General features: G+C 40.5%; 1 protein-coding gene across 3 annotated transcripts; it reads right to left on the bottom strand.

The window, feature by feature from the left end:
- Positions 1–3808: 3808 nt before the first annotated feature.
- LOC130416199 (uncharacterized) lies at positions 3809–8085 on the bottom strand. 3 transcript variants are annotated; one of them, XM_056742256.1, is made up of 4 exons: positions 7819–8085; positions 5314–5341; positions 4741–5201; positions 3809–4648 (listed from the first exon to the last, which is right to left on the bottom strand). In XM_056742256.1, exons 3-4 carry the CDS (start codon positions 5186–5188, stop codon positions 4149–4151), a joined length of 948 nt encoding a protein of 315 aa, XP_056598234.1. In that variant the 5' UTR covers positions 5189–5201; positions 5314–5341; positions 7819–8085; the 3' UTR covers positions 3809–4148. The 3 variants fall into 3 exon arrangements, with proteins under 3 accessions (XP_056598234.1, XP_056598233.1, XP_056598232.1); XM_056742255.1 differs by lacking the exon at positions 7819–8085 and having other exon boundaries at positions 5314–7432; XM_056742254.1 differs by lacking the exon at positions 7819–8085 and having other exon boundaries at positions 4741–7432.
- Positions 8086–22069: the final 13984 nt, after the last annotated feature.

The following is a 22069-nucleotide window of genomic DNA, read 5'->3' as shown; positions in this document are numbered from 1 at the left end:
GACTTGTTGCAGAAACGGCACCTTAACGTTTTAAACGTCAAAGGCTAAGTGCATTTTGGCAAACACATGTTCGGGCCCGGCCCTCTCTCTTCGACGGTCCGGTCGCTCGTTCTCTTATATGCTCCTATCTCCTCCGTGATTCGAGCCCGGTGTGAGCTCACCTGGCGCTCATTCACAACTACTCAACGGACTCGAACCACGATCTCGCCCCGTCTACTCTACTACGAATGTTTAGGCTAAATGGGGAACCGATCTCTCTTATTTGATAAACCAGTCTAGCGCCAACATTCATGTTTACTTGTACTGCATCTTCACTTTCAAAATCCAGATGCCTAGTCTGAAAACTAACTTTATATGCAAAATTTCATTAGTCTTCTGTTACTCGCATCACTTTCGTCCTTGATTAATTTGAAAGCTGCGCGCGGCACTGGACACTTTTTCAGCAAGTGGTGAAATGAGATGTCAATCATCATTAAACTGCCCAATAAAATGTGAGGTGGCACTCGGGGTGGCCAATCAGATGTCTGAGGGGTCCACCCAGCACACCCCTCTGGCTCCGCCTCTGACTACAGTGCGTCAACCCAGTGAGTTCTACAGGCTGTTAAAAGCTAGGCGTGTTCGGATTGGCAGTTAACCAGTGTGGAGTTATTGGTGGAATACTATTGCAGGATTCCAAATCTGCATCTTGGAAGTCATGTTTTTCTTGGGCTATGCAAACTCAATGCTGCAGGGAACGAGTTTCAATCGCAAATAGACTAAAACTAAGTGAATGGGCAGTGTGCTGTCGATTTGCGTCATGCATAAACAAGCACACTTCACACAAACAAAACGCTCCGTCTAGTGCTCTTGCAGCCGTATCGCACCTGTAAGACCTAGCAGCACGGCAAGAGTGATTTGAAAGCATACAAGTGCGCTCTGGCCTCACGGTGCTCCAATGTCACACGCACGAACAAACCCACCTCTTGTTTAGACGATAGACAAGATCATGATCCCTGCGATCCTGATAAAATGGATTGAGGACCCCTTCAAGATTGTTGCGATTTAAGATCGTCAGATCGCAAACCCCGTAGTCCTTATCAAATCAACATTTTTATCGAGGCAAGAACAAAACTTTCTATTTGTTACACATCATTCTCAGTCTCTTCCTGATGGCAGCAGCCATCTTTCACATGCAGGTATCGAGGCTCCATCTTCGTGTCATTGCCAAAGGCTGGTCTAGTGTTGTGGGCAATCGAAGCTTTCGTCTCCATGTGTAGCCTATCATGGCCTTAATCACCACATCGCGGCCTATCGAGGCTTTCGTCACTCTCCCGCCTATCGAGCCCATGGTTTACGTAATGGCCCGTTGTAGGTAATTTTATGGCCTATCGAGGCTTTCATCACCACCTCATGGACTGTCAAGGCCTTCTTCACAGTCATGGACCATCGAGGCCTCCATTATAACGTTATGGCCTATCAAGGCCACGTTACCGTTATGGTCTAAAGAGGCCCCCTTCACTTATGGTCTATAGAGGCCTTCATCACCATGTAGTGGCACATTGAGGCTGTCACTATGTCAAGATCCATCGAGGCTTGTTTCACTGACTCGTCTCCACACAATGAAGGTTCACTAGAGTATGACGATATTATAAGCTTCACTCAAGGTTAGGTGGATTTTACGAGTGATGTCTCACTAACAATTCTATTCCTAATCTTGTTATTCAGGAACCTCAAGAAACTTCAACTGGTAGGTAAAAAATGTCTTCCTTCAAATCTTTGGGGGTAGGCCCTGCTCCAAAGGGGAAGACATCTACAATCTTAGGGGTTGGCTACGCCCCTGCCTTCATCATCAGGCAGGAAGTTCATGAATTCTTGACCCCCCCGGATGTGAACTATGGACGGGGCCTACGCCAAAGAACTATATAAATTGACCATATCTGCACCTTGTCGCTTATCAGTTGTCTAATAAATGTTTATTGTCAAGTATTCTCATCTCTTGAGTCTATCTGGTAGAAAGCAGAACCTAACTGCTACATTGGCTGGAATTGCACACAAGCTTCTCATCTACTTTAACACTTGTGCACTTTTATTGTGACAATAAAAGTGATTTGATTTGAAACCAAGCTCTTTATGCAGCCCACAAATAACAGAAAAAAGCAATCACTGTCCCTACACTTTATTTATATATTGAAAACGCCTATCCAAGGTAAAAATTTAGATTTTGACATTGGTGGGGACATAAATAAAATTGGTGTGCAGAGCCGCATTATCTCAACAGTTTAGTGCAGTTTCATTGACTTATTTAAACAATATAATATTTAAACTTTTTGCAACAGGTGCATTTTTTATTTTTACTTTTTGTGATGCCTGTGAAAATTCTTGCAGGATAAATAAAAACTAAACCAGCAGATTTGCTACATATCTGCTATAGCAGAAAAAATATATAACACGTTATGCTTATTTAATATTTAACGATTGTCATGCATTTAGGAAAATGCATGACAATGCACACTTTCCTTGACCAATATGTGACACAACTTGATGGCTGTATTGGATTCTTCAGTCGGGCGCAGTTGCTTACCACCAACTGCACTGATCAAAAGCATGAAGAAAAACGACTTACTGATGACAGAGCTTAGTGCTAATTGGCTAAGAATGTCCGCTGGTTTTAAAGAAGTTCACAATTTATTGTACTTCATATATTTTTATTCATATGTGATAATGAAAATAACTAGGTAAGATTGTATTCTATGATGGGTTGTTTTAAATAAGTAGTCTAAATAGGGCGTGTGCTTTATTTCATTTGTTTCGCTTTAATTATTTGCTTTTATTAAGACCGTGTCTGCAATAATGTACACACACACATTTAATTATATTATATTAAACTGTAGAGCACTTTAACATGATTTGTTGCATGCTTCTTACACCATGAAGGCTACATACCCTCACGTGCCTTTTAGAAAGTGTGAAATGACTTTGAAAGTAAGAAGGACTCTACAAATGGACCACTTATTCAACCAAATTATGAATTTTTGGGACGTTCCTAGCAAATAGACAAATATTTGTTATTGTGGCCACTATTGTGGCCATTATTGTGGTTATTGTGGAACATAAAACAGGGAGATTCGTGGAGAATCCAACTTAAAAGGTGTTTTCTTGACTCCTTTTTTGACTCCGGATGACATCAAAGTACTGCGAGAGCGATTCTAAAGAAAACTTTATATGTTTTTTGAATCGCTCTTGCAGTACATTGATGTCAAATTAGTGTTCCCTGTATATTGGTAGGGACACGTCCGGGCTAGCATAGCCAGAATCTAAGGATCGGTCTCGTCCTGGGCTCAACCGGCCGTGGCCAGGAGATCCATGGAGTCCACTGTATCCGATTTCCGGAAGTCAGCGTAATTGAAATGTTCAATTACCGAGATTACAGCGTCGTGATATGTCACAGCTGTAGAGACGCTCTTAAAAAAACTGCTTGTCTAGAAACCTATGTCTTCCACCGAAACGCCCAGAGGGAGTCGTTTTCAAGATCAAACCCCATCTGTCGGTTCGACACAAGGTCGAGAGGCCGACAGAAAGGGAACTTTTTGTTGAGTACATCAATATGTAAATGAATTTGCAGTATACTTAGCATGAAATAAATGTTTTTAAAATCAATTTTCATATGTTTATTTTTCACTGGCTTAACACACCTGAAAAAATGCTGCAACGTTTGAGAAAAGTGCACTTTTGATTATTTATTGGTATTTTAGTATATAATATTAGATGAAAATAACTCAAAAATGCACCAAAGCAATACAAAGTGATAAACAGGCATATCAAGTTAATAGCTAAACATTTTTAATTCAATTATTTTCTTTGTTGTATGCAATAATGACCATTTCTGTATTTGGAAAAACATTATGACTGTCAAGTCAATAAAATTATCAAGATTCGATTATACCATATGCGAATTTATGATGATAATGGAGTAATACATGATGGTATTTAAGATTTCTTTGAAGCAACATGAATAAGATTTGAACTCAATTACATTGTTATTACAATCACCATTGTGAATTTACATTATATTTTGCGTGTTCTCTGTTACATGGAGTGGTTTCTAAAAAACCAGTAGGCCAGAATGTTCTTCTTTCATGATCGCTGTTACATGGGTTTAATAGATATTATCAATAATATTGATCATAGTCACTAGGAGAGTTGCATACAACCTGTAGTTTTCCAACATTCTCCTTCAATGTATTTATGAGGCCAAGATCACTACAGTAGAGCTGATTCTTAGTAACATTTACTACTGCTATCATCACATTTTTCATGATATTTACCACAGGCTCCCAGAGGATGACATTTTTAGTTTGCTTCTCCAGTACAGTGACCCTTCCACTAAGATCACCCAGAAGTCTCACAGCTCTTCTGACCATTTGCTGATCATCGGCAGTATTCTTTAGATCCTTCTGAACCTCTGTGATCATCACCTCAATCTGTCTCAGTGCCACACTGGTCATCTGAATTTCATTCTGAGCATGACCAATTTTTCTCTCATATTCAGAAACTTTTTTGGTGCACTCGCTTACTTTCAATTCATACATTTGCCCATCCATTTCAGCAGCATTGTGGTCATTTTCAGCCTTTTGTAATTCACTCAGTCCCACACCCAGCATTACAGGACCTAGAGGGAAATAAGACATCCGATTTAAAACAGAAATCTTCACAAATGGTAAGATGTACTATTCAGGAGGAGGATTAAAGTACATTTCTCACCAGCAATCCATCCAACAATTGGAATTACAATCAGTACCCCCCCTGCAATTGCTAAACCTTGATTTGAGTCCATCCTATATTTTGCTGCGCTTACAGCATTTTGAGCTGATTGTACATTTCGTCTAGCTTGTTCCAAAGCTTTGTTGAAATTCTGTAATGATTGTTCAGCAGATGTTTTTTCTATGCGTAACTTATCCACAGCCAGGCCTTTTGCTTTCTTCTGCTGCACAGCATCGTGTTTCTTTCTAATAAGTTGCTCCATGCGTTGATCAAAATTTCCCAGTTTTACATTAATAATGTTTTCTGCCTTTCCCATGCACTGTTCAGCCTGTACAATATATTCCCTGAGTTGATCATAATCAGGGGTGTGATCTGAGAAAGACTTGCAGATGTAGATGAGACTTCCAATTCCTTCATCAAGAGCCCCAGAAAATGACTGGACATTCATAATGTTGCAGGAACTAAAGTATTTGGAAATATTACGCATGTTTAATGTTATAGAAATTGAAGTACTTGTTTTTACTGAACATTTGTTACACCCAATGTTTCAATATGTGAGGTGAAAAAACTTACTTGAAAAATATCCGGTCTCGGAATTTCACTGTTACACACACAATCAAAAGGTTATTTATATATTTTGACAATTTAATTTCATGCCATTTTTAAACTTGTGATTCCAGTAAACTTCACATCTTTAAATGCTCAAATATGTACGGAGCCCTTTAAGGGACATGGTGGTGGGGGAAGAAAATGATAGGGAAGAAAAAAATATTTTTTAAAGCTTTTGCGTTTTCTCGCAAAAGTTTTGCATTGTCTCGCAAACGATTTCGAATTTCGAACAGACACTTCATGTTCAATGTCCTGCTGGCTGAGTCTGAGACTAGTTCCGTAAACTTTGGTTTATAGACGCAGATTCCCAGACTAATAAGTAGTGAGCTAAACGTTCTTATAAAACAAATGACACCTTATTCTACGTAACGTAAACAATGAACCGGCTGAGACAAGACCGAAGGGATCCTCTATAAAGGGCAAAACTCGAAGATCATTAGGGTACTAAAAATAGTAATTAACTTCTGTGCTACATAATTTAGTATAGCTAAAACCAGTTTAGATTCAACAGGAGGCCATTAATGTACAATCTGAATTTGGTGAGACCGCAGTGTGTAACATTTAAGTTTTTAATGACAATTTTTTTAATTACGCTATTTACAGTCACTTTGTAGACGGTCTCTTTGGATTACTGCACTTCACTTTCTCATATATAGATACATTTATATTCTCGTTTTGAGGAAGACTAGGTTGTTGATCCTTGTCTAAGGAATAATGTGTTGTTTGTGTTATAACAACGTTTAGCTCACAAGTTATTTGTCCTGGAATCTAGTATGAACCGCTCCATTGTTAATGTACGGAGCAGAATAACAGGACGTGTGAATCTTTTGCGAGGTGGGAACGCAAAAGTTTTTTTTCCTCTTTCCTCACATTTTTTTCCACCACCATGTCCCTAAAAGGGCTCCGTAATACCTGACCTGTGCTGGAAAATTATTTATATTTTGGTTGGGTTTTCACAAAAAAATATTTATAAAGCCCTCATCTAGCTCCTATGTTCCAAATATCATCGAAATATCTAAAATGATTGTTATTTGTACATTTTTAAATAGGTGTACCTTCCTAAAATGTTATGTTGTTTTAATGATCCATGAAAAAAGATTCTGCTTGCTTCTGGAAAACTGTTGCTTCAAACGTGTGTAGCTCATTCAGTATTTTCAAGGAGATTATTGTATTTGATGGACAATGTGAAAATAACAACAACACATTTACGACACTCATTTTCTCACCAAATGTCACATATAATGTTTTAGCTGCAACTTCTTTGACAATTTCTATAAACCTGTGAATGAAAAGATTGCAAAATTTGAGTACCTCTGGATGCTCACTTTTGTTTGACTTAGGGGAAAAAAAACGTACTCATGTCTCATGAGTCTTGAAGATAGGTTACCAATTGGCTTCCACACGAACACAAGAAAGAGTATCTGCATATTTTGACAACATGTTATTCGTACCTTACTTCTTGACTGACTCTCAAATGATTCGTTCCGCGATTCACCCGTCTAGGCCCCTCCTACCCGGTAACCTTGTGTCATGTGACTGGTCAGATGGTGTAGTCTGTTGTGATTGGTCAAACGCGTTCATCATTTGTCGCAAATGGAACGCCTACCATCATTACAGGATAACGGTTTACATGTGGTTGGATCTCTTTATTTATATGTGTAGATAGAGATGGCGGCGATTTTACCGAACCAGTTTGAGCCCTAATCTGACGAGGAAGAAGACGCTAATCCTCCACAAACTCCACCACGACTGGAGCACGATGACTCACAAAAACTCTCAGTGTGACAACATAAATGTTTTGTTTTGCTTATCAATGAAGTAAATTAGAATTATTCTTAAAATAGGTTAGCAATACTATTACATAGAGCATTTCAGAAAGTCGACGTTATGAAAAATTATTCTAGTTTCACCCAAATATATCTATATAGGTGCACGTGCGGCAAATGCGTCAAACTGCAAAGCGAGGATGAAAATATTTGCTGCCAGGAAGTGCAACAGGTTGTTTACACATTATTATGAATCAATTTATGTTTTGAAAAATATTTTCTATCGTTTGTTGCCATAACAACAAAATTATTTCATAAAACATTCTTTTAAGTTCATAAACGTTTAAAGTATTTAGATAATTAATTCATCATTCTGCAGATCCTAGTAAGAAAAAGAACATTTTCAATTCTCTTGTAACAGTATTATACATGGACTAGTTGACACAGCATACAGTGTACCGTGTTCGTATCTTCAGATGTTGTTACAATACAGATAGTACTCGACTTAGTTCTTGAAACAAATACTTTGAGAATTCATGGATTGAACAATTAAATCAGCCGAGTAAATAGCAAGATAAACAAACTGTAACACACCAGAAATAACGCTACATGCTAATGTTAGCGTTATATGCATTAGCTAAACACAGACATAAGGTACAAAAATATTTCTAAAATTTAGACAGATATCAAAAGTCACACTTACAGGTTGGGACTCGGTTGAGCTTACAGGTCCAAATAGAGTTTGTATTCCCCCTCTCTCAAGGATCGTCGTTTCACATATCCTGCACTGAACGCGCCAAGATTATCAAAGCAATCATCGGTGAAATGACGCGCACACAGTTAAACCCTGGGGTTATACTCCTTCGGTATTCTTTGAAAAATGAATTGTAACCATTTTTCACTCAGACGTTCTTGCTTAGGTAGCTGAAATAAGACGAACTTAGTTTCACACCGTAGAACACAGACTCTAGACATGATACACATGCATCACAAACGTGCGACAGTGTTTGGGGGAGGAGACATAAGTTTTCCCGGCAGTCTCAGCAACACGTTTATGTATAGTGACGTAGATATGCATCCACAACTTGTTTATGTGATTCAGAGTCGACTCCCATTTTTACAAGCAAATAACTTCGTTATTTATTCACCTTCTGACTTCTTCTTCGGCAACTTGGCAAGACAGATTACTTTCAAACACGGCAACATAACAGACTGCATGAAATGTCATTTTCATGATGTCATGTTACGTACGCTTTAAAGGGATAGTTCACTCAAAAATAGAAATTCTGTCATCATTTATTCACTCTCAGGTTGTTTCAAACCTGTATACATTTCTTTGTTCCGTTAAACACAATAAAATATATTTGAAAGAATGTCAGCAATTTTCAGTTCTGTGACATCATTCACTACCACATTAGGAAAAAATATGTTGAACACAAAGTGAGATATTTTTTCAGAAACAAACAGTTCTGGGCATGGGCTTCAAAATGTGTAGGGACGTATCCCTACCAATATTCAGGGAACTCTGAATATAATAATGAAAAATAATTTCGACCAAACAATTAATATACATTAATATATAACCAATGATGTCCATCTGTGTCATGTGTTTTCTACCTTTAACTTATTTAATTTTATTATTCAACTTTTATTTTTCCATAAATAATTTAATTTAAGTTTAACATCTTTTCCATCATGTTTCTGTGTAATCTAGTTTCATTTTTTCACTGGCATCACAAAGAAAAATGAAATGGACCTGTTGTATATTTGTTGTTTTTGACTTGTTCAACATTGATAAGGTTAAATATAAACAAAACGTTAAAATATTATATTGTTTAAATAAGTCAATGAAAGTTCACTAACTTTAGTTTTTGTCCCCATCAATTTGGCTCAGGGGAACCTATTGGCGCTTTTCCACTGCATAGCACTGCACTGCACAGCTCACTTTTGGGGGGGTTTCCACTGGGTACAGTACCTAGTACCTGATCCTTTTTTACTACCACCTCGGTTGAGGTTCCAAGCGTACTGTACCGATACCAAAATCTGATTTGTTGACACACAGATAACTGATTGGGCAGAGATAATCATGACCAACGTCATTGGATTTGCAACACATGAATACGCATTTTAAAACATAATATTGGCACTCTGTTTTATGCTTTGACCGTAAAATAGAGATTGAGATCCTTAACGCAATGCTAAATGCTACTTTAGCTTACCCAAATGATCGTTGTCAGCTTTTATTCTTTAATATATTCCATACTCACTGTTATTTTAAAGGTCTTTTGTTTTGCTGCTATCTGCCATACATATGCTTCATTACTCCTGTGTTGTGTGTTTATTTTCCCCGCTCACTACGGCAGTAGAAGCGTTACATTTATACCCCCCAATTAGAAGTGCTACTAACCTGCTGGGGAAAAGCAAAGTGAAAAAAACATCTTGGTTACGGATGTAAGCTCAGTTCCTCAGAACAGATGGGGTTCGCCCTTGAGATCCTATCACTTAGACTGGTTTTGAAACAGGCCAAGGAAATTCGCGAATTAAATTTGCATGCCAGATATCCGAGTATAAAAGGGAGACAGCTTGCTGCATTCATTCACCTTTGTTCTGAGGAGACTCAGAATGGGGTTCCTTTTTAAACTCGCCACAACACTGTGCCGTATTACAATCTCAGCGAAGCGACGGTGACTGGCCTGGGCGTGTCAGACGTGAGCGCTTTTGTGAAATTTGTAATCTTCCAGTGGATAGATGGGCAGAGGGTCCCAGAGCTTTATTAGAAAAGATGGGAAGCCTTTACCTTTGGTCCACATGGGCGGCGGCTTTAATTTCTGTAACAGCGCGAAGCCACCCGGTGCCGCAAGGCCACTGGGTAAGTGCACTCCTTGAATGGGGAATGCATTACAGAGACCACTTCCTATCATCAGGAGGAGTTCTAGTGGAGACAAACGCATGGAAAAAAATATGTGAACTGAGGTAGTTAGCCGTGAGGTGGTGGTCCCCCTAGGGAGGTCATGGGTTACCAAGGTGGGAACCAATCATGAGGATACATCAGACGGAACCGCCCGAGTGTGGGAGTCACAACGTCCAGTAGCACTAGGTCCGGTTAGAGTTATGTGTGGATAACTCAAATGGTACCTAAGGGGCTGCCCTGCCCAGCCTGCCCGAAGGGGGTGCTTTCTAAGTGATGGATGGAATGCCTGTTCTACGCCCCGTGGGGGAAAGAATGGAGGCTAAGTAGCATGCTGACCCACCTGAGAAGGGGGGACGGTGCTTTCGCAGGCGTATGCTCCTGAGGCTCTGCGTGCCGTTTAAGTAGAAGTGCTTTGCGCGGACTGGACACAACACGGATGGGGTTGGGTCTTCCTCCCTAGTGGGGAGCGCCTGCAAGCTAACCACCTGGTCCCGAGGGGGAGTGGTGGGAACTTTGGACACGTAGCCAGGCCGGGGTCTCAGGATCACATGAGAGTTGCCGGGCCAAAATTCTAGGCATTCAGGGGACACAGTGAATGCTTGTAGGTCCCCTACCCTCTTGATGGAAGCGAGCGCTATCAGGAGAACGCTCTTCATTGTTAACTGAGGAAGAGCTACGTATCTGAGGGGCTCTAAGGGGGGCCTTTCAAGGCCCGCCAGGACCACAAGAAGGTATGGAACGCGGGCCTACTCGCCTCCTTTAGGAACCTGATGATCAGGTCGTGTTGTCCCACAGACTTTCCAGCAACTGAGTCGTGACGAGCAGTGATTGCAGCTACATACACTTTCAGCGTGGAAGGGGAGAGGTTAGTCTCGAGTCTCTTTAGTAGAATGAGAGGATGAGAAGAGGCACCACTTATAGATTTATAGTCGCCTAGTGGCCGGGGCCCCTCAGGCTTACTTTCTCGGAAATATTAGACACAGTTGCTCCTCTGCGTTTAAAGAAAATTAACAATAGCAGCCCAACACCGTGGTATAATGAACACACTCAGACTCTAAAAAAAAGCGTCCCGGAAAATGGAGCGCAACTTTAAGAAAACTAATTTAGAGGTATTTCGTATAGCATGGAAGGATAGTTCTCGAAATTACAGGAAAGCCATAAAAACGTCTAGATCCGCCTACTTTTCAACACTAATAGAGGAAAACCATCACAACCCTAGGTTTTTATTTAACACCGTGGCTAAATTAACAAAAAATAAGTTGTCATCGATGTCAGATTCTGATTATCAGCATAACAGTGATGAATTTATGAACTACTTCACGAGTAAAATCCAAGATATAAGAGAAAAAATTATAACAATAAAAACGTGGAGTGAAATCCGCTGAACAAACCAACTACAGCACCCCTAAGGAGAAATTGCAATTATTTTCTACAGTAGATCACGATGAACTGTCTAAAATCATTAGATCATCCAAATCAACAACATGCTAGCATGCTAGACCCTATACCTACAAAACTACTGAAAGAAATGCTCCCAGAAATTATAGATCCTCTTCTCAGTATTATTAACTCATCTCTGACATTAGGACATGTGCCTAAAGCATTTAAGGTGGCTGTTATAAGGCCTCTTTACTTCTAAACTTCTATAGTTCTGGAAAAAGTAGTTTCAACTCAATTATGCTCCTTCCTCCAAAGGAATGACATTAATGATGAATTCCAGTCTGGATTTCGAGTATGTCACAATACAGAGACTGCTTTGATAAGAGTTACAAATGATCTGCTTTAAGCGTCTGACCGTGGCTGTATTTCGTTATTGGTGCTGCTTGACCACAGTGCTGCATTTGACACCATTGACCACAGCATACTTCTACATAGACTCGAAAATTACGTCGGCATTAACGGAATAGCATTGAAATGGTTTAAGTCTTATTTATCCGACCGTTTTCAATTTGTAGCAATAAACAATGAGGCGTCCCGCAAATCACAAGTCCAGTACGGTGTACCACAGGGCTCAGTCTTGGGGCCTCAGCTCTTCGCATTATACATGCTACCTCTAGGAGATATAATAAAGCGACACGGAATTAGCTTTCACAGTTATGCTGATGATTCTCAATTTTATATTTCCTCAAAGCCTCATGAAACCCAGCAGTTTCATCGAATAAAGAATTGCATAGTTGACTTAAAAATGTGGATGAGTGACAACTTTTTACTACTAAACTCGGACAAAACAGAAGTGTTACTTACTGGACCGAAAACTGCTATGCGTAACAACCAAGAATACTGCTTAACGATTGACGGATGCTCCATAAAATACTCGTCATCAGCTAAGAATCTTGGTGTTGTATTCGATAGTACTCTGTCATTTGAAAGCCATGTCGCCAACACCTGTAAAATTTAGGCTGCATTATTTAGATCAACCGGAACCAGGAACACATCCAACAACAAATGATGTACTTGTTGCATCAAAGAGTGCAGAACACTACTCTACTCTCAGCCAGTCTTGTCTCTTTGTTCCAAGGTTACCGCAGGATGCAGTTCATGCCCAGACCTGATGGCAGAGCTGAGAATGGGAAGCGGTAAACTGACAAGAGCTAAGAGGATAGAGCTGGATAAAGGACGCGACAACTTTGTTTTTCCTACAACATTTCAAATGCTATTAGATTGTTAATGATAATCTTAAATCCTTAATTTTTATTTTTTTATTAAGCCTTGTTGTGCAAGCACTGATAAGCTTGTGCAGAGGCAGCAGCTTTTGCCAGAGGGGAACTGGAATCCCCTGGTTGGGCCTGGGTTCCCCTGAGTTTTTTTTTCTTTATGGGAGTTTTGGGTTCCTCACCACCGTTTGCATATTATTTTGCATTATCTGCCTTGCCGGGGGGGCTGCTTTAGAATTCATACTTGTATTCAATGTGTCTTATGTACAGCTGCTTTGTAACAATGAAAGTTGTAAAAAGCGCTATATAAATAAAGTTGAGTTGAGTTGAGAGGCCACTCAGGATCTCCCCGTCCCGCCCAGGGGCCAGACATGGAGGTTCCAGAGGTCTGGATTGGGAAGCCACAACGTGCCCTTCCCCTGAGAGAGCAGGTCCTTCATAAGGGGGATCGGTCAGGGGGGAGCTGTTGTAAGAAGCATTAGCTCTGAGAACCAAGTCTGGTTGGGACAGTGTGGCACAACAAGTATTACTTGATGCTCCTCTTCCCTGACCTTGCACAGAGTCTGTGCAATGAGGCTCACTTGGGGGAAGGCGTACTTCCGCGTGTCCCACAGCCAGCTGTGCACTAGAGCTTCCCTGCCGAGGGGGGCCTCGGACAGGGAATACCATAGCAGGCAATGAGTGGTGTCCACGGAGGCAAACAGATCTACCTGAGCCAAATGAGCTGGACTGCACAAGGGTCCACTCTCCCCTAGGCGTCGACTGATGAGAGAGCATGTCAGCTGTCTGGTTCAGGTCGCCTGGGATGTATGTGGCTCTCAGGGAGCGGATCACCTGGTGACTCCACAGGAGGAGGCGTCGAGTGAGTCGTGTTAGCGGCCGTGAGCGTCTAGAGGTTGTGGCCTCTTTAGTGCAAGTAGCACAGCCAACAACTCTAGGCAGTTGATATGACATCCCGACACTGCGAGCCTGTCACACACTGCACCCCAACCCTGCAGGGAAGCATTGGTCGTCCCTACGACACGCTTTCATTGAAGACCAGGGGGTTAGGGTGCGTCGGCAGAGAGGCGTAATGACCATACGATTTCTGCCGGTGTGCCACGCTCTCCAGAGAACTCAACTCTGGAGCCAGTGTTGGAGCGGTCTCATGTGAATTAACTCAAGGGGTTTCACTCCCGTCGAGGATGCCAATCCCAGGTCCCTCTGAAATTGTTTCAGGGGGACCGCTGACTGCCTGAATTGTTTCAGGCAGATCAACACTGATTGAGCGCGTGCTGTGCTCAGGCACGCTGTCATTGAGACAGAGTTGAGTTCCATACCGAGAAAGAGGATGCTTTGCACGGGGGAAAATATGCTCTTTTCTCGGTTAACCTGTAGTCCCAATCGATCTAGGTGCCGGTGCACAGGGTCCCTGTATGTACACAACAGATCTCGAGAGTGTGCCAAGATAAGCCATTCGTACTCGCATGCCTCTGTCCCTGAGGAGAGTGACAGTGGCATCCACGATATTCGTAAAGACTTGTGGGGACGGGGATAGACCGAAAGGGTGGACTCTGTACTGATATGCCTAACCCTCAAAAGCGAACCCTAGGAACAGGCGATGACGAGGTGGAATCGAGACATGAAAGTAAGAGTCCTTCGGGTCGACTGCCATGAACCAATCCTGACATCTGATAGACGCTAGGAAGCGCTTCTGCATGAGCATCCTGAAAGGCAGATTGTGCAGGTGCCTGTTCATGTTATGCAGATCTAGGAGCAACCCCCCGCCTTATTTGGGGATGATGAAGAAAACCTCGGGCGACCTCGGCCCATAGTACGGAAGCATCCCTGCCTCTGATCGAGGTTGAGAGGATGCCTCGAAACTTGGGTGGAGGTCTGGCGAATTGGATCTAGTAGCCTAGACAGATCGTTTTGCCATAGACAGTGTGACGGTTTGGGAAGCTTGAGCCAAGCGCCCAGGGACTGTGACAGGGGGACTAGGGGTATGATCTGCTTCATCTCCCTCGTGGGAGGTGGTTCGATGACTAGCAGTGCAGTGTGGGGAGGCCCCCAGGGGGCTCTCGACATTATGTCTGCTTGTCTGCTTCTTTCCTATCCAAAACTGCTGTTTGGCAGTATCACCAAACAGCCCCCCCTCACGAGATGGGTGCGTTGAAGAGGCGGACCTTCTCGGCGTCACTCATCTCTGCAAGGTTCGGCCAGAGGTGTCTCTCTTGGACCATAAGTGTGGACATTGTCCGACCCAGGGCCCGCACGGTCACCTTGGTCGCCCTTGAGCAAGGTCGGTGGCGGTGTGGAGTTCCAGCATAAGCGCTGGGTAAGTCTTATCCTCGTAGAGCGCTCTCTCGATGCCTTGGCCTGGATCCGCAGGATGGCCATAGCGTGGAGAGAGGGGGCAGCTTGGCCCTCAGCAGTGTAAGCCCGACACCAGAGATGCCGAAACCTACATGCTTTGGACAGGAGTCTAGATCGAGCCCCTGAGGTGGCAGCCGTCTGCGACGTATCCTCTAGCTGCCCCACCTTAGAGGAAAGAAAGCGTTGCGGAACTAGTTTGACGGTCAACGTGCCGAAACAGGGGCGTTTCCAGGTCTTAATAAGTGCCTAATGCACTTCCGGGAAACAAGGCATCATGTATCCAGCCGTTAGGGTTAGGGTTATCGCCACTCCTTGATGAGCGTATTGCACCCATGAGAACAGCGGGACATCCCACGCTGGAGAAATTTTCTAATTTCCTAACCTTCTCTTTTAGAGAAAAAAACTCTGCAGGAAGGTACAGTCCGCTGCATCACGTCATAGAATCTCGCAGTATTTTGCTTGGAGATCTGTAGATCTGCTGTTCAGTCATAAACAAAGGCTCCGAAAAACAAAAGGTGAATGAATGCAGCACCTCCCCCTTTTATACCCGGATATCCGGGGGCGGAGTCTGGCATGCAAATTTCATTTGCCAATTTCATTGGCCTGTTTCAAAACCAGTCAATTTTGCTTTATTGGGTTGAGATCTGATGACTGTGGGGCCATTTTAGTACTGTGAACTCATTGTCATGTTCAAGAAACCAATTTGAAATGATTCGAGCTTTGTGACATGGTGCATTATCCTGCTGGAAGTAACATCATAGGATGAGTACATGGTGGTCATAAAGGGATGGACAATCCTCAGGTAGGCTGTGGCATTTAAACGATGCCCAATTGGCACTAAGGGGCCTAAAGTGTGCCAAGAAGACATCCCCCAAACCATTACACCACCACCATAATAGCATTAATGAGAAAATGAACAGATGTTAATAATAATCCTTTAGGTGAGTGTATTTCTGAACTGTGGAGTTAAACCGTTCAACTGTTTTTCACCAATTCAGTGTTCAGGATTTTTTGGGCGGGGCGAAAAACGGAATTGATGATGCAATGAAAAGTCTGAGCATGCATGGCCCCTCCCCCATCACTAGACTGCCTAGCATCAGGCGTCTGCTCAATCACAAGCTCAGCTCTCACGCACACGCATTTAGGCTCTCTCACCCTCTCACTCTGCCCAACTAAACAAACCTCACATCAATAAAAACCAAACGGTAATGCAGATGTGAATCGACGGACTGGAAAAGTGCATGATCAAGACGTGCTTCAGTGATTATCTATTGATGAATAACGAAGACGTTGACTGGGGTGAGCGCGTGTTTGAATTCAAATTCTCCTATAAAAATCTTCACATAAGCATACTGGGGGACTCACGTTGAGCAATGCGTGTAGGCGTTGCTTCAGCCCCAACAGAGGGCACACCCCCAGCGTTAATAAGAGTCCTGCTTATTTTTTCCAAGATTTTGATCACTTATTTTATTTACTTGGATGTTTTTTCTCCATTCAAATTTGACAGGATGGTTAATAACAAATTTTTCTGTTGAGTGATAAACTCAATCAGAACACACATTTAATTTCACTTTACCCAGACTTTAACCACAAATAATGACGGATATTGATTTGACACAATAATAAGGTTATAATGTACTGTTAACTCCTCATCTCAGTGAAGTGCTCGGTTTATTTAATGTTCTGAAAAATACTCAAATTCTAAGTATGGCTACAACTTTGAAGTGATCAACAGTACTGTATATAATTAACTTGTTTTAGATCTTATTGTTGTATACTCCTAATACCATACTAATCTATTCATTTAGATGTTACTTCTTGAAGCATAATTTAGGTTTGCATTTACTTTCCCAAGTTTATTTTATGATTCCGTGAAAACTACGTGATTGCAAAAATTTGAATTCATTGAGTAGATCGTAGCAAAGCATGTAGTCATGTGCATTTCACAAGTGATATTTCAGAAATTAAATATAAAGAATTAAGAGATTGAAACAAAATTCCTATTCATTCCATCAATGGCATATTTAATACAAAAATGTGTTAATGTAGTTGTCTTACCTCATCCAAAAGTGAGAGAAATGGTGAATGGTGAAATAAATCTATGCTACAATTTTTATAGTCTCATGATGCTTTTGATCCCACCCAATACCAGTGTTGTGCTTAATGCTCCTCCCCTGCTTTAAGGGAGTGATGGCAGCAATGTTTGCTATGGTCACCAGTGGCATCCCTGGAAAATAAATAATATGGAGAATATTAAGGGCTTACTGAAGGGCGCTGGTATACACAAGCATACACTCTGCTTATTTCCTTTAACCCTCCAAAACGCTGTGGTGGTGGGTGCACACCCCCAAAAGGTTAATAAACCTGAATCCTGTTCAATACCTTCTGATTACCTCCAAACAGATTAAAGGACAGCACAGGTTTTATCAGCTGGCTGTTTACAATGCACATTACTTCATTTATAAAATAACAAAGTTTTTGTTTTTCACTTTAAGAGTGAAGCTCCTCATTTTTCAACCACAGTTACAGGTTTATAACCCAAGTACCAAAGTTTTTAATTCACTTTAAGCTTGAAGTTCCTCATTCTCTGACCACAGTTACAGGTTTTTAACCCAAGTAGCAAAGTTTTTTTTTTTCACTTTAAGCTTGAAGCTCATCATTCTCCAACCACAGATACAGGTTTATAACCCAAGTACCAAAGTTTTTAATTCACTTTAAGCTTGAAGTTCCTCATTCTCTGACCACAGATACAGGTTTTTAACCCAAGTAGCAAAGTTTTTTTTTTTCACTTTAAGCTTGAAGTTCCTCATTCTCCAACCACAGATACAGGTTTATAACCCAAGTACCAAAGTTTTTAATTCACTTTAAGCTTGAAGTTCCTCATTCTCTGACCACAGATACAGGTTTATAACCCAAGTAGCAAAGTTTTTTTTTTTCACTTTAAGCTTGAAGCTCCTCATTCTCCATCCACAGATACAGGTTTATAACCCAAGTAGCAAAGTTTTTTTTTTTCACTTTAAGCTTGAAGCTCCTCATTCTCCATCCACAGATACAGGTTTATAACCCAAGTAGCAAAGTTGTTTTTTCACTCTATGAGTGAAGCTCCTCATTTTTCAACCACAGATACAGGTTTATAACCGAAGTAGCAAAGTTTTTTTTTTCTCTTTAAGCTTGAAGTTCCTCATTCTCTGACCACAGTTACAGGTTTATAACCCAAGTAGCAAAGTCTTTTTTTTTCACTTTAAGCTTGAAGTTCCTCATTCTCCAACCACCACAGATAGAGGTTTATAACCCAAGAAGCAAAGTAGTTTTTTTCACTTTAAGAGTGAAGTTCCTCATTCTCCAACCACAGATACAGGTTTATAACCCAAGTACCAAAGTTTTTAATTCACTTTAAGCTTGAAGTTCCTCATTCTCTGACCACAGATACAGGTTTATAACCCAAGTAGCAAAGTTTTTTTTTTCACTTTAAGCTTGAAGTTCCTCATTCTCCAACCACAGATAGAGGTTTATAACCCAAGAAGCAAAGTTTTTAATTCACTTTAAGCTTGAAGTTCCTCATTCTCTGACCACAGATACAGGTTTATAACCCAATTAGCAAAGTTTTTTTTTTTCACTTTAAGCTTGAAGCTCCTCATTCTCCATCCACAGATACAGGTTTATAACCCAAGTAGCAAAGTTGTTTTTTCACTCTATGAGTGAAGCTCCTCATTTTTCAACCACAGATACAGGTTTATAACCGAAGTAGCAAAGTTTTTTTTTTCTCTTTAAGCTTGAAGTTCCTCATTCTCTGACCACAGTTACAGGTTTATAACCCAAGTAGCAAAGTCTTTTTTTTTCACTTTAAGCTTGAAGTTCCTCATTCTCCAACCACCACAGATAGAGGTTTATAACCCAAGAAGCAAAGTAGTTTTTTTCACTTTAAGAGTGAAGTTCCTCATTCTCCAACCACAGATACAGGTTTATAACCCAAGTACCAAAGTTTTTAATTCACTTTAAGCTTGAAGTTCCTCATTCTCTGACCACAGATACAGGTTTATAACCCAAGTAGCAAAGTTTTTTTTTTCACTTTAAGCTTGAAGTTCCTCATTCTCCAACCACAGATAGAGGTTTATAACCCAAGAAGCAAAGTTTTTAATTCACTTTAAGCTTGAAGTTCCTCATTCTCTGACCACAGATACAGGTTTATAACCCAATTAGCAAAGTTTTTTTTTTTCACTTTAAGCTTGAAGCTCCTCATTCTCCATCCACAGATACAGGTTTATAACCCAAGTAGCAAAGTTGTTTTTTCACTCTATGAGTGAAGCTCCTCATTTTTCAACCACAGATACAGGTTTATAACCGAAGTAGCAAAGTTTTTTTTTTCTCTTTAAGCTTGAAGTTCCTCATTCTCTGACCACAGTTACAGGTTTATAACCCAAGTAGCAAAGTCTTTTTTTTCTCTTTAAGCTTGAAGTTCCTCATTCTCCAACCACCACAGATAGAGGTTTATAACCCAAGAAGCAAAGTAGTTTTTTTCACTTTAAGAGTGAAGTTCCTCATTCTCCATCCACAGATAGAGGTTTATAACCCAAGTAGCAAAGTTTTTTATTCTCTTTAAGCTTGAAGTTCCTCATTCTCTGACCACAGTTACAGGTTTATAACCCAAGTAGCAAAGTTTTTTTTTTTTTCACTTTAAGCTTGAAGCTCATCATTCTCCAACCACAGATAGAGGTTTATAACCCAAATAGCACAGTTGTTTTTTCACTCTATAAGTGAAGCTCCTCATTCTCCAACCACAGATAGAGGTTTATAACCCAAGTAGCAAAGTTTTTTTTTCACTTTAAGCTTGAAGCTCCTCATTCTCCATCCACAGATACAGGTTTATAACCCAAGTAGCAAAGTTGTTTTTTCACTCTATGAGTGAAGCTCCTCATTTTTCAACCACAGATACAGGTTTATAACCGAAGTAGCAAAGTTTTTTATTCACTTTGAGCTTGAAGTTCCTCATTCTCTGACCACAGTTACAGGTTTATAACCCAAGTAGCAAAGTTTTTTATTCACTTTGAGCTTGAAGTTCCTCATTCTCTGACCACAGATACAGGTTTATAACCCAAGTAGCAAAGTTTTTTATTCACTTTGAGCTTGAAGTTCCTCATTCTCCAACCACAGATACAGGTTTATAACCCAAGTAGCAAAGTATTTTATTCACTTTAAGAGTGAAGTTCCTCATTCTCCATCCACAGATAGAGGTTTATAACCCAAGTAGCAAAGTTGTTTTTTCACTCTATGAGTGAAGCTCCTCATTCTCCAACCACAGATACAGGTTTATAACCCAAGTAGCAAAGTTTTTTTTTTTTCACTTTAAGCTTGAAGCTCATCATTATCCAACCACAGATAGAGGTTTATAACCCAAGTAGCACAGTTGTTTTTTCACTCTATAAGTGAAGCTCCTCATTCTCCAACCACAGATAGAGGTTTATAACCCAAGTAGCAAAGTTTTTTATTCACTTTAAGCTTGAAGTTCCTCATTCTCCAACCACAGATAGAGGTTTATAACCCAAGTAGCAAAGTTTTTTTTTTTTTCACTTTAAGCTTGAAGCTCATCATTCTCCAACCACAGATAGAGGTTTATAACCCAAGTAGCACAGTTGTTTTTTCACTCTATAAGTGAAGCTCCTCATTCTCCAACCACAGATAGAGGTTTATAACCCAAGTAGCAAAGTTTTTTTTTCACTTTAAGCTTGAAGCTCCTCATTCTCCATCCACAGATACAGGTTTATAACCCAAGTAGCAAAGTTGTTTTTTCACTCTATGAGTGAAGCTCCTCATTTTTCAACCACAGATACAGGTTTATAACCCAAGTAGCAAAGTCTTTTTTTTTTCACTTTAAGCTTGAAGTTCCTCATTCTCCAACCACAGATAGAGGTTTATAACCCAAGAAGCAAAGTAGTTTTTTTCACTTTAAGAGTGAAGTTCCTCATTCTCCATCCACAGATACAGGTTTATAACCCAAGTAGCAAAGTTTTTTCTTCTCTTTAAGCTTGAAGTTCCTCATTCTCTGACCACAGTTACAGGTTTATAACCCAAGTAGCAAAGTTTTTTTTTTTTTTCACTTTAAGCTTGAAGCTCATCATTCTCCAACCACAGATAGAGGTTTATAACCCAAGTAGCACAGTTGTTTTTTCACTCTATAAGTGAAGCTCCTCATTCTCCAACCACAGATAGAGGTTTATAACCCAAGTAGCAAAGTTTTTTATTCACTTTAAGAGTGAAGTTCCTCATTCTCCAACCACAGATAGAGGTTTATAACCCAAGTAGCAAAGTTTTTTTTTTTTTCACTTTAAGCTTGAAGCTCATCATTCTCCAACCACAGATAGAGGTTTATAACCCAAGTAGCACAGTTGTTTTTTCACTCTATAAGTGAAGCTCCTCATTCTCCAACCACAGATAGAGGTTTATAACCCAAGTAGCAAAGTTTTTTTTTCACTTTAAGCTTGAAGCTCCTCATTCTCCATCCACAGATACAGGTTTATAACCCAAGTAGCAAAGTTGTTTTTTCACTCTATGAGTGAAGCTCCTCATTTTTCAACCACAGATACAGGTTTATAACCGAAGTAGCAAAGTTTTTTATTCACTTTGAGCTTGAAGTTCCTCATTCTCTGACCACAGTTACAGGTTTATAACCCAAGTAGCAAAGTTTTTTATTCACTTTGAGCTTGAAGTTCCTCATTCTCTGACCACAGATACAGGTTTATAACCGAAGTAGCAAAGTTTTTTTTTTCTCTTTAAGCTTGAAGTTCCTCATTCTCTGACCACAGTTACAGGTTTATAACCCAAGTAGCAAAGTCTTTTTTTTTTCACTTTAAGCTTGAAGTTCCTCATTCTCCAACCACAGATACAGGTTTATAACCCAAGAAGCAAAGTAGTTTTTTTCACTTTAAGAGTGAAGTTCCTCATTCTCCATCCACAGATAGAGGTTTATAACCCAAGTAGCAAAGTTTTTTATTCTCTTTAAGCTTGAAGTTCCTCATTCTCTGACCACAGTTACAGGT

Source organism: Triplophysa dalaica, unplaced genomic scaffold (assembly GCF_015846415.1).
Source record: "Triplophysa dalaica isolate WHDGS20190420 unplaced genomic scaffold, ASM1584641v1 Contig1, whole genome shotgun sequence".
Lineage (NCBI taxonomy): Eukaryota > Metazoa > Chordata > Actinopteri > Cypriniformes > Nemacheilidae > Triplophysa > Triplophysa dalaica.
This window is presented reverse-complemented; position numbering and strand designations above follow the sequence as displayed.

What these genes read in the sequence shown, in the direction of transcription:
- LOC130416199 (XM_056742254.1), bottom strand. Translation starts at nt 5,227, where the DNA reads ATGCGTAATATTTCCAAATACTTTAGTTCCTGCAACATTATGAATGTC. An exon ending in AATTGTTGGATGGATTGCTG is followed by an intron (nt 4,649 to 4,740) that starts GTGAGAAATGTA and finishes ATTTCCCTCTAG; the next exon opens with GTCCTGTAATGCTGGGTGTG.